Source organism: Empidonax traillii, unplaced genomic scaffold (assembly GCF_003031625.1).
Source record: "Empidonax traillii isolate 1590-97213 ecotype Southwest subspecies unplaced genomic scaffold, ASM303162v1 scaffold1067:size500408, whole genome shotgun sequence".
NCBI lineage: Eukaryota > Metazoa > Chordata > Aves > Passeriformes > Tyrannidae > Empidonax > Empidonax traillii.
This window is the reverse complement of record NW_020956260.1, coordinates 244,863-257,277: the sequence shown is the minus strand read 5'-3', so window position 1 is coordinate 257,277 and position 12,415 is coordinate 244,863. Positions and strand designations below refer to the sequence as shown.

General features: G+C 38.4%; 2 protein-coding genes across 4 annotated transcripts in view; one reads left to right on the top strand and one right to left on the bottom strand.

The window, feature by feature from the left end:
- The window catches only part of CMSS1 (cms1 ribosomal small subunit homolog), a 230,219-nt gene that overhangs the window by 108,526 nt on the left and 109,278 nt on the right, over nucleotides 1-12,415 (top strand). The window contains exon 1 of one of the 2 annotated variants that reach the window (XM_027904584.1): nucleotides 6,076-6,136. The exons of the other annotated variant lie outside the window; for it this stretch is intronic. Within the exon in view, the coding sequence (XP_027760385.1) occupies nucleotides 6,079-6,136 (58 nt within the window). The 5' untranslated portion in view covers nucleotides 6,076-6,078. Of the gene's footprint in view, nucleotides 1-6,075; nucleotides 6,137-12,415 lie in introns of those variants that run through there. 2 annotated transcript variants of the gene reach the window in all.
- The window catches only part of FILIP1L (filamin A interacting protein 1 like), a 191,428-nt gene that overhangs the window by 106,750 nt on the left and 72,263 nt on the right, over nucleotides 1-12,415 (bottom strand). Inside the window, exon 1 of one of the 2 annotated variants that reach the window (XM_027904573.1) lies at nucleotides 2,762-2,779. The exons of the other annotated variant lie outside the window; for it this stretch is intronic. The gene's annotated coding sequence lies outside the window, so the exon portion shown is untranslated. Of the gene's footprint in view, nucleotides 1-2,761; nucleotides 2,780-12,415 lie in introns of those variants that run through there. 2 annotated transcript variants of the gene reach the window in all.

The window sequence follows — 12,415 nt, the reverse complement described above, 5'->3', positions numbered from 1 at the left end:
CGCTTTTATTTGCTTAAAGTGAATGGAGTTGATCTGCCCTTCCTTCAAATGATCATTAGTTTTTCAAGATGTTTAAGGTGAAATAGCCATATACAATATTCTAAATTGCAGCCACATTTACTGAAGTGACTGCTATCAATTCAGAACGAGAAATCATTTTAGAAAGAAGTTCTAAAGTGTTCAGGTTTTCTCTTGCTCCAGTGTTTCCCATTGTCCTTCTTATATTTGGTGGAGTAGCCAAGATACCTGGCTGAGACATGAATGCCAACAGTACACTTTGTACTCATTGTACAGTTGATTCACAACTATATGCTATGAAAGATGTTTAAAAACATCTAGACTAACATGGAAATTACGTAACTGCGGTGAAAACTTCAAAAGAAAGCGTGGGGGTTTTTTTTCTTTCCTTCTTTGCTTTGTTTAGGTACGTGTTTGGGCTGGCTTTTTATCCGAGCACTTTTGCGAATCCTCTGTATTTGTACTCTAAGTAACTGGTTCATCAGGAACTTTGAATGAAGTATACAGTCTCACGATGGGAAAATACCATTTTTTTTTTTGGTTTTTCTTTTTCTAGTTTCCATGTTCTTTTAGGGTGTGGTTCAAAGTAAAATGAAATTTAGGTTGGTCTTTCCTTTTTTGACCTGCCAAAGTGTTTGTTCTGCTAGCATTGCTCTGCTCCCTGTAAATCAGACATTCTTCTTGGGCTGCGTCAGGTTACTAATGACATGATTAATGCAGGAAGGGTAGAGAAGGATGACGTAATGGCTCATGCAAAGTTTACCTGAGAATTATCTGTAGCTCTCTACTGTTTAGTGTCTGTGTGAGTCATGGCCTGAAGCCCTGCCATTCCCTGTTCTTCAGCTGGGCAAGATCACACTTACCTCATTCTATGTATGCATTTCTCCCTTTCCTGCCAGATCTGATTAGAAGCACTTTTGTTTTAAACTCCATGTTTATGAAACATTAAATACACTTTTTGCAGATAGCTGACCATAAGGCTAAATGAAAAGTGCCATTAGGTATCTGTGACCCAGACAGCTTTAGAAACTTTCTCTCTTCTTACACTAATTCTGATTCTTATCAACTAAAGTCTTTTTCACATTCATGGGTTTAGCAGTGATAGTGTTTTGACATTAGTAAGCTTTGCAACAGGACCATGAGTCAGTTGCTGCCTGTCAGTAAAGTCTCCTGTTTCTTCTTGTGTATTTGTACAGATAAAAGCTTACAAAATACAAACAGCCAGTTTGTGATGCTGTCTCCAGCTTTTGTAACTTCCTTGGGCTGCAGGTACAGTGGTTCCCATCAAATTTGGTTCACCTATTGATTCCTTAATGAAATACTTGGGAAATTGAACTTACTGATCAAGAAATCTGGAGCCTGTTCTCTGATACACTTCAAAGTCTTGGTTATTCTCTTTATTGAGGGCTGGCTGATTGGGCCTCTTTTGTACCTGAAGATGGCATTTGCTGTGCTAGTTGTGTATGTGTGTCCTTTAGCTGTCAGACTCTCTTGAGTCTCTCTTAGGAGATTAAAATGAAGTCAGTGTAGAATTTGCAAGTAGCGCTGATTATTTTTTTCAAGACGCTTTTGTTTTCTCTGTAGAACTGTCACAAAGTCTTTGGCGTTCCTCAGGACCTCAGCTTTCCTCAGCTGAAACTGTTGTCTTTTCTCTGTGTGAGCTACTTAGTCTGAATTATCTTGTGCAAAAAGTGTTTAATGTTTAACTGCTCAAGAGCATGCTGAAAGCAAGCTATAGTTTTCCAGCCAGCTCACATCTCACAACCTGCCAAAGCCTATATCAGGAACATGATGTGTGGGAAAAAGTTCTAAAATGACAGACAGTAAAATGTCTTGTGGGAAACCTAAAATGCCATGAGACTCATTCTGTTAATAAAGAATGTTTTTACAAGCACAGCATCATCCCCTTTACTTTTTGACATTTTGAAAAATGAAAGCTTGAGAGTGTAACATTTGTATTGAATGTAAACAACCTTGATACTTAGATAAGTGACATTTCTTGGAAATAACATTGCCCTAAGAGAAAAGAATGGCCAAAGTGAATAATTAGCTAGAAAAAAAAACTTAGTTCTGTAAGGCTCAGCTACTTCTATTAAAGGCCATACTGATGCCTGAGATAAAATTTTAAATCCAGTTTCTAACTATATTTTGCGAACATATCTTAAAGGAAACAAACTCATCCTATGATCTTTTAATCTGAAAAGATGCACTAGATGAGTAAATTCTTTATGTAAACATATCGTTAAAAAACTCAGAGTTCTCAGCGTGGAATACATTTTGCATACATTGCAGTACATGCTAATAGATTTAATGATTATAATTACAGAGATGCCTGAATGGGGATGGCAAAAGTTCATGTTCAGCTCTATGTTGTCTGTATTTAATTTTACTGCTTTTAAAGGAACTGTTTATATAAAAGAGTAACATAGATTTTATTCGGTGAGTCAATGTTTAGGCAAAAAATAAGCATATTGTTTGACACGTGCCTTTGTGTAAGCTGTGTTTCTAGAATCTGTCTGTCAGTTCGAGCGGTGAAATGGTATTTCTGGCTTTTGTTTTCTTCTGGCTAAATAGCCAGTGCCTTGGCTGTAGAACTGATTTTTTTGCCTTTTGTCTAAACCCCTCTTCTTTTGCACTTTCAACTAGAAAATTAATCAAACAAAGCTTAAAAGTTTTTTCTCAAAATTGAAAGGCACTGAATGAAATAGAAGTGAAAAAAGAAACTGTTCCATAAAACTTGTACCTTCACTTCTCCTGCAGTTTTATGAAGCAGGACATGGCCCACCCTTGAGTTCCTCAAGTTGGAGTTGCCTCTTGGTGCACAAAGTGACAAAGAGCCCTGTGGGGAGGGAGTGAGCTCTGTCTGGCTCCTTGGCTCAGCCAAACTCACAAATCCAAAGGAAGCTCTGATTGAGGAAGGGCCCGAGAGGCAGGAAACAGGTTTTGGCAGCAGTGCCCTGGCTCAGGTGGCCAGATAACAAGTGTACCAAGCCAAAAAAACTAAGTGGGTTAAATGGCCAGAACTATAGTTCGTAGTCTTATTTACTGGGCTTCTTAAATCTCAATTAGCTAAGGAGTAATGTGACTTTTGCACATGCTTTTCTTTGGTTGGCATTTGTGGTGTATTCTTGAGCTTCAGACAGGATTGTCTGATAACACCACAGGTCACCCTGTGTTTCTGTATACAGGTAGGTAGCTCTCTCAGATGCTTTGTGGAGTCATCTTGGTACTTCAGTAGTTTGTATTTCACTGAAGATCACCATGCATAGGGGGATGCAAAAAGCCAACATTAGAGTTTTACCTGTTCAGAAAAAGCCCTATTAAGTCTCCAAAATGGTGAAGATTTAGTATTTCACTTTTGCTGTGTATGCCTTTCTTCCTCTGACCTTTGCTGGTACATTAGTTACACCAGGATCATAGGAAGCCTGCAGCAAACTATTTCAGTTTGGTGTTGGCACATTATCTTCCAGGGAGAGCACACAGAAATGCTTTTTCAAATCTGCTTTCAGATTTTGCATGTTGCTGGTATCCATTCATCAACTGAGCAGTCTCTCATTACGAGATACCAGAATGACACGGGGAATCTAAGTGTTAAAAAAAACCAAACCCAAAAACCTCAAAAAAAACCCCAAACAACAAAACCAAAACAAAACCCCCCAAATAAACAAATAAAAAAATAAAAAACCCCAAACCAAACCAAATCTAAAACACCTGAAGAAAACAAGTGGAATTGAAGAAAATTATGATCTCAGGGTAGGCATGATGCTCAAAGTTGGTGCCAGGAAGGTATCACATGCCAAAGAGAGATGGTTCATGCTTGTGATGCAGTGGAAGAGCAGTGCAAAGGTCTGTGCCTGGAACCTTTCTTTTGGCTCCCTCTGGCTTTTGAGGAGGGCCCAGACAATGCCTCTCTGATGAGATATCTTATGTTTCTTGTGAGACTCTACCCCTTCTAGGTCTTTCTCAGAGGCTAAGCCTTTGTTCCTGGTTCACTGGTGGCTAAAACAACCCCTTGCAGGGTTGTTGCTCTCTGACCTTCCTTGCTCGCTGCTCAGCTACCCTGGAGACCTTGGCGTGAGCTCAAGCAGGGAAGTAGCTACAGGGTAGTTCAGAAGCTTTCTGAATGCCCTGTTGCTCTTTGGTTTAACAGCGTGGGAAAAGTGAGTAACTTAACCAAGAGATCTTCCTTCATTCTTGGTCTAAGTGTTCTCCTGGGAATTGGTGGGTTTGTTTGTCTTGTCTTTAGATAGGCCTGACTTTCCCTCCTCTCCCATAATTGCTACTGCCACCATTTTTCCATTTGAGAAGGTGTTTCCAGAGATAACCTCTTCAACTTCCTGAGTGCAACTCTGTGACATTCTTAATTTGTACATGTTATTTTCTGCTGTTTGTCTAGCTTTGGAAGTTTCCATTTCCCAAATCCCTTTAGGAGAGAGAGGAAAAAACTTTGTGAGGGTGATGAGGCATGGGCATAGTGTCTTTTACATCACCATAACAAATATTTTCCATTTCTGAATTTACTAAAATCTTCTTGCAGGTAAATAACGGAATTTGCTGACTGGGGATCTGTCTACAAAGGTTTTTCTTTTGTAGTGATTCTCCTAAATGTGTTTAAAGGATAACAAAAAGTCACAGAAGTTAACACTGCTATGATATTTGGAATCTGGTTCAGAGATCAGGGAAGTTGGTGTTCTTGAATACCACTTCATAAAAATGGAACTACTGGATCTGGTACTTCTCTCATTGACCTGTTGGTCTGGGGAAGATGACCTTTTACCTGTTGTTCGGAAAGTCATTCCCAGTGGCGGGGATGGACCAGCTGAAGAACAGATTTTGATGATAATAAGTTTCAACAAATTGCATTCAAATGACTTCCGAGGTAGGAGTGAGAGATCTTGGTGTGAGCTTGTGGACTCACTTAAGTTTTTTCAAATCCCCACAGGACACAAATTTATGGGATGCCAAACCACAGTGGTTCCACTGTTTGTAGAGCTGCTTGCTCTTTTTTGTGGTAGTTTTTTTTAATCCAGTTATGGCTGCCTTTGCTAAACTTGTGTTGTGTTGCTAGCTTTACTGTGTATGTTCCAGTTGCTAAAATACAAGAAGCCACAAAGGGCACCAGTATAATAAACAAGAACAAATAAGGACAGTCTGAAATGCTGTTATTGCAGATAGCTGTCTTAACATCTGAAATAAAAATTCTTTCTATTTTTTAGTATTTATTTTAGTTCCAGCTTTCTTACACCACTGTGAACTTCTTTTGTCCCACTGGAGTAAATACAGGAGGACTACTGCTCACTTGCAACTATTTAAGAATTGCAAGCAGTAGAAGTAAAAAGTAAAAAATACTTGGGATGTGAGAATGAGGTTTTATGTGAAAAGTAATTATTTTAAATTCTGAACATTAGACCTGCTTTCAATTTTGTATGCATGTTTCTCATGCAAAATTTTGGAATTGTCACCTTATGATGAAAGAAGTTCAAGCTTTTTCATCTTTTCTCATTTCTGATTCCCATTTAATGTAATGAAACAATCACCATGATGCTTGTGCTTACTCTAATTCTAGTTATTTATAAATAACAATGATGAAAGCTATGGTTATGAAAGCAGTTGAGCCTGGTAAATATCCTTCAAACTCCTCCTGATTATGTGTAAGTGACAGCAGTATAAGATTAGACTCAGTATAAATTTGAGTCCTGCATTTAAAAGTTCCTGAATTTCTGTGGTCCAGCCTCCTCCTTGAAACCTTGAAGATGACCTATTAGAAGCGTGATCCTTCCTACAGAATGGTTCCAATTTTCTGTAGAGACCCTTCACTTCTGGCGAACTTTTTATATTCCCTTGTTCCCCTGCTTTAAGACAGGTTTCCCTTTGGTAAAATGCTTTCCTTTATTACTTGTTTGTTTATATTAGTAGTGGTTTCCTTCTTAAGGTTAATTGTTGTTTCAAAGAAATTGCAATTTCCTGTTCTGGTGTAACTTGTTTTCTTTAGATTTGTTCCACAACTGTCATGATATCTGTAAAATATTGTTTGGGAATGCTTGCTGTTTTGAAGGTGCAATGCTCGAAGGAATGATTCTTAATCATTCTTACTTTCTTCTGTCTCTTCCAATTTTAGGTAAGAATGACTTTTGCAGTGATTTTGGCTTTTGAAGAATGTCTCCTTTGGTAAAGTATTAATCTATTTTCCTTTAAAAGAATTGTATTCTTTTTCTCTCTATTGAAGAGAGGAGGGGGAATCCTTGACCAAAGCTAGTGCTGTGCTCTTTTAAGTACTCTTGATATGGTTACTGGAAGAGAGTTTGAAAATACCAAATAGCTGTTTGGGGTTTTCTTAATAATTTTGTATATGCAGAATGATAGTAAAATAGCACAAGTAAGTTATTAATTGTCATCTGCAGCAGTTTGGAGAAGTTTGAAATGCATTTCCCTTTAATGAAGCAGTATGCTGCTTCGGATTTCTTGTGGAATATCTGCATGCTCACAGGCCCTGCCTGAGCATCTAATGAAGCTTATGTAGTATAAGTTCTTCATCTATCTATACCCAAGAAGAATTAAACACTAGATAGTAAAAAGTAGGTAAGTCAAACACACATTGTAAATTAAAGGATGATTCAACTGAGTAATTTACACAAGTTGCAACACCAGTATTCCAGAGTTGTTGGGGGGGTTGTTGTTGTTTTTGTTTGTTTGTTTGTTTGATTGGTTGGTTGGTTTTGGGTTTTGGGTTTTTTTTGTTGTTTCTGTTTTTTTTTTTTTTTTAAAAGCCTGATATGTCTTTACTGTGTAATAATGAAGTGGGGGCTGTACTGTCCTGTGTTTTTTCCCTCCACACCCGTTACAAACTGTAGACTTATAAGCTTCCCATTGAAAGGCTGCAATCTCAATGGAAAGGATCTTTCATTTAGCAGGCCTAGAAACAACTGCTGATTATAAGAGAATTGGTATATTGTGGGGAGTAATGCAACTATAAATATGACTTCCTGTGCAGTAGACATGTTTGCCAGTTACTGGAAGCTTGAAAAAGGAGATCTTGTCTGGTTACAATTCACAATCAACCTATGGAAAGGACTTGAGAACAGCGGTCCGTTTCTTTCATCAGGCCCACGCTGCTTCACAGCACTGCAGTTCTGCTTTTTTGTGCTTTTTCCTATACGTGTACAGTTTTAATTAATCAGTGAGAGGCCAGGGCATGAGGTAATGCTGGAAATCAACAATTTGAATCCTGTGATTCTTAGTAGAGAATTAATGGAAACAGAGGTATTGCTATCTTCTTGGTCAAAGCAGTATGTCATTTGGACAGTATCTAAAGGCAGTCTCTGGGCTGCTGTGTGCATAATATTCCTTTGGGGTTTGTCTGGTTTTAGAAGACCAAAACTAAGACACGAAATAGTGTAATTTATACTGGGAAATAATCCTGATCTTTAGAATTCTCTGGCATCTTTACTGTCATAACTTAGTCAGAAGGACCCTCTGTAGCCCTCTAGTCTGATCCTTTGTGTAGTGTAAGGCAAAAATCTCTCGCTTACTAGTGAAACAGATTTTATGTGGGTTTCAGCCTCTAATGAAATCACTGCAAGTTGTGTTGATTTTAGTTTTTCTCAAGTCTTAAGTATGCTCTTTCCTTGCCATTCTATCTGAAGAGCCATTAGTGGTGGTCTCAAATGAACTCTGGAGTTTGAGATGCTTTATCTCACGAGGCAAAGCTTGACTCGTGACCAGAAGTGGGTGCATGGTGCTTGTCCTCTTCTTTGCTGCTCCCCACGTAACTGGATCCCAGGTGGCAATGAAGAGGAGGTGGAAAGCAGTGTGGCAAGGAGATTAGGGTAGAGAGGCAGTGACACTGGTGCATAAAGAGTGAGGAAAAGGTATGAAAAAGCTGGCATCAGTCACTGCTGCAGAGAGATAAGAAAACATTAATCTAAAATGTAAAAGGTGGGATTCCTATGCTTGTTCTCTATATATTGGTCTTGACCATGTTCTTATTTTTAGAGTAACCAGATTTAGAAGAGATTCAAGTCTTTGGATAGTGCTTCTCAGTTGATGGAAGAAACCTGAGAGGAGGAAAGGGGGAAAGCACTTGTGTTCCATCTATTGCACATGCTCTTGCTTACGCACTTTCTCTCACTCACAGTCTCTTTGTTGGTTAAAGAATTACCATATTTGAAAGTTGGAGGCTGAGCAAAGCTGTAATTACCAGTCAAGAGCATTGCATTAGTTTCACTCTGTCAGCTGCCTGCCCCCATATGCTCTTTCCACTTGTGTCCAAACTGCCGTGCTGTGTACTCCACAAAGGACCAGAAACCTGGACATTGTGGCTCTTGCTCTGGGCCACAGGAGCACTCAGTGCATGTGTATGTACTGCACACCCAGCACAAGCCTGGGCCATATGGATAGCCTTGCTGCAGGGCCATTTTCTGTTTTGTTTTGTTTTCTGAACAGACAAGCAGCTTGGGGGCAAGGAGGAAAGAAAAATCTGTTGTGAAAAAACTAGATTTCACTTCCTTGAGATCAGTTTTTGCGCTGGTTTTATAGAGTCACTTTCTGTCATTCAGTTAAGAAAATAGTTAATAGTCCTACATCTTGAGTACAGATAGAATCCCTACTTTCTTTCATCTGAGTTCTGTCTTTTGACTTAAGGGAGCCATGCTCCTACAAACAGTCTGTCTCCTCAGAAGTTTTTCATTATCACGAAGCTCATAATCTGGGGAAGAAATTGAAGTATGGAGTTCAGATTATTTATTTTGAAGTAGAAATTTAACTACAAAAAAGGAAAAAATTAATTAAATATAGATGTAGATTACATCACTTGTTCTGCAGTACTTATATTTTCTACAAGGATACCAGTTTACTGCCAAAACATGACTCAAAAGATCAATAGCAAACAATCTGTACAAGTTTACACAAGAGAACTGAAGTATTTCATTCCGTAAGCATTGTGCTTTAAAAGCACACATTGCAAAAATAGATAGTTCTTTGGGAAGGCTTCTTTCTTAATTTTCACTGTTGCTTTCAGAAGTATGTCCAAATAGTTACAGGGTTTCTTTTTTTATTTCTGAGAACTCTGTTGCTGCACATGAGAATGTAAGGGAATTGGAATGGCTATGGCTCTGAATGCTTGCAGTTAACAGAGGTCAGTCATAATATTTCTGTCCACAAAGACAGTCTTAAATTAAAAAAAATTAAATTACAAGTTTAATGCATATTTATTGTAACACAGAATTCACATGGAAGTCTGAAAGGTACATTCCTTATTAAGGATATGATCATGGTGGTTGTGGTTGAGGGAGATTCATTTGTTATACCTTTATAAATACTGCTGTGCATTGCATGTAATATTTCATGTGCTTTGATTGCTTTAAAACCCTCTGGATTTTTTAACCTAAAAATCTGTGTATTAAGAAGTCAGTGATACTTTCTCTTGTGCTTGGTAAATGTTCTGTATTAAAAAATTATTTGCACAACATAATACTGCAATAATAGACATATCTCTCATTTTTGTATAGTCCTTTTTTTGTTGAGAATGTTAAACATTTTGCTTTTCAGTCATTGCCTTTACAATTCTTCTAATGCTCTGTGTATTGGTCCATTTACCAAGTCAAGTGTCAGAAGGGAAAAGGAGGGAGAGCTGCCAACTGTCCCCAGTTTTTTAATCTGATAGTAAAAAATTACATACAAATCTCTCAAGCTCTAGGAGGAAAAATGTGCAGTTTAGGAATGCATCCTGTCCCTTTTGTTCAGCTCATGCTTTTTATTAAACTCTTTGGCTCTTGATTTAACATTATCTACACAGCAACTGATAGTCAAAGTCTCCACAGCATTTCCAACAATTCCACAGGCATCCTGACCATCTACAGATAGCAATGTTTGATAGCACTGGGGTTTTTTTAGGCTGTAAATGTTTGAGCATGTCATAGCTTTTAGATTTGAGAAAAACCACACATTTTAGAAAAACAACTGAGAAAAGTAGAAATGGGAAAAACTGAAGTAGGTGGGAAAGAAGGGCAACTGAGGTAGTCAGGGCTCTGAGTTTATTGCTGAATGTTTCTTAATTTTGGCACTTATCTGTTGAGATTGTGAGAACAACATTCATTATTCTTAGCAGTTTAACCACCACAAAGGTTTGTTCTCCTTTTACAGAGAACTTGTCAAAATACTATGACAACTAGGCTGATTTTAGACAAACAGACCCTGGCTCTAAAAAGACAGTAAGTCTGCAAGTCAAACGTGGAGGGCAGCCATTGGCACTGGAAGAAGTAAGAAACCACAGATTGTTTTCTCATTGGATGAAGAGCTTGAAGCAATGTAAAGTTAATTGAAGAATTCCTTGAAAGTGAAGTCAGCCTAAAATAAAAGCTGAGGGGTCTATAATTTACTAAATATGAAAGGGTTGTAAGCAGTAGTGAACATAAAAGTTTGAAAAAAACGTATTTTAGTAAACATATCTGGCTTGTGTTATGGACTGTCCTGTTTTAATTATTCATCTAAATAATGTAGATTTGCAGTATGATCTCTAATTAGGCACAGTTTGATTTATTGAGCTGGCCCCACATAAACCATGATGTCATGCTGTACTGCTCAAAATTACAGCTCTGCTCTTGCAGTTTAAAGACGATTATTTTTAACTTTGGAATGCTTCAGTTTTGTGCATCTTGGCTTTTAGCTTTGTGAACTTAAGATGTTCTCTGCTCCTCTCTTCCTCCCTCCCCCAGATCAAAGCAATCTGTTGTACTGTAACCAGAACAAAATCCATTGAATTGGACTTTTGAACACTCTTGGCTTTAATTGTTGTTGGTAAATAAGAAGAAAGGCAAGACTCTTCATGTTTGCTGTCAGGGGGGTTGAGAAATAGGTACAATAGGTATTAAACCATGTTTTGCCAGGTGTCCAGATGCTGATGCCGTTCCAGAGCAGAAATGCTTCATTTATGTCTCCAAGAGGTCTTAGTTTTCTTTTGATGCTATAATTGAAGAAAAGGAAGAAAGGGAGGAAAAAAAGGAGGGGAGGGGGAAAACCACCAAAAAAAAGAGAGAAAAAAAAAAAAGACGGGCAGGATCTGCACTGCCTGTTTCTGCAGGTAATAATTATTCACTAGGCTTGGGAACTCTCACGCACATTACTTTTTACTCATATGTGTTGGATTTTCTGCTCATTTCCCATTTGAATAGGAAAATTTGCCTTTACTTCAACCAAAGTCTGTTCCAAATGCAAAAGGAAGGCTTTTCACAGGAAGGTTTCTGCATTTCCATACAGAGGAGGTCTCTCCTCCGCAGCAGTGAGCAGCATCCCTTCCCACCCACATCCCTGATCTGCACTTGTGGGCAAAGGGACAGCAGGGTGTGGAGGACAGAAGAACTGAAAGTTAAATCACAGTATCCTCTCTCCTGCCAATCTCATCTAGCATGTTAAGACAACATCAAGCGTTTTAGGGCAGGGGGAATCTTTCTGTGGAGGTGTCAAGATTATTTTAGGTTAGGATCCTGGAGCCTGACAGCAAACTGGGAAGGGAAGAAAAATAAAGGCATGAAGTGTCACAGTTATAGTAGAAGCATTTAATTACCCGTAGATATGAAAAGAGGGGCATTATGTTTGGAAGGCAGTAGCTGTGGCAGAGAAAGGCAGACTCCATTTTCTAACAGAGCAATAAGGAGAATTTCTGAGTAGGAGGGGAAGGTGAAAATGTCTTCCTGTGGATTTTAGAGTGGAGAGTCTGTGAGCTGCACTTGGTAGTGATTACAGTGTTTCAGGCTCCTGCAGGTTGAGAACAATGCACGTTGAGTCATTGCAAAGCTTTACTTTTCATGAGGAGCCGTGATTATATAGAGACTGACTCAGTTTCTGTGCTATAAATTGATTACAGCTTAAAAGAATCATAAAAAGCCATGGGATTTCTTAGGAATTTTTATGAGGATATTCTCAAACGAGTATCCCGTTTTTAATGTAATATCAGTTGTTGACTAATATATTGGGTTTGGATGTGTGACTGCTTTTAGTCGTCCTGTAAGTATTTTCAGTTTAGGTAGTGAAGGTTGCAGAGAATGTTGCTTCAGGGGAAAAGGGGAAAGGAGTTCATACTCTCTCAGTGCTTTGGTGCCAGTGAACGTAAATGGATGGAAAGTATGTGTGAGTTTGCTAACAAATTCTGTGTATAGTGGAAAGATTCGATGTCTGAGTTAATTTGCTCCTTTTTGACCTGGCAAAGTTGCCAAGTGAAACTAAATTTAACCAGTTAGAAAAAGGTGAAAGCATTAATTCTTTCAACATTCAGGTCTCTGGTTTGCAGTCAGAAACAAGGGGCCTGTAATGTCTTGATTGTAACATAATGTCAATAAGGACAGCCAGCTTTTGATGAGCACTCTACCTGTCTTGTTTTGATGAAATGTAGCAAGTGGTAGGT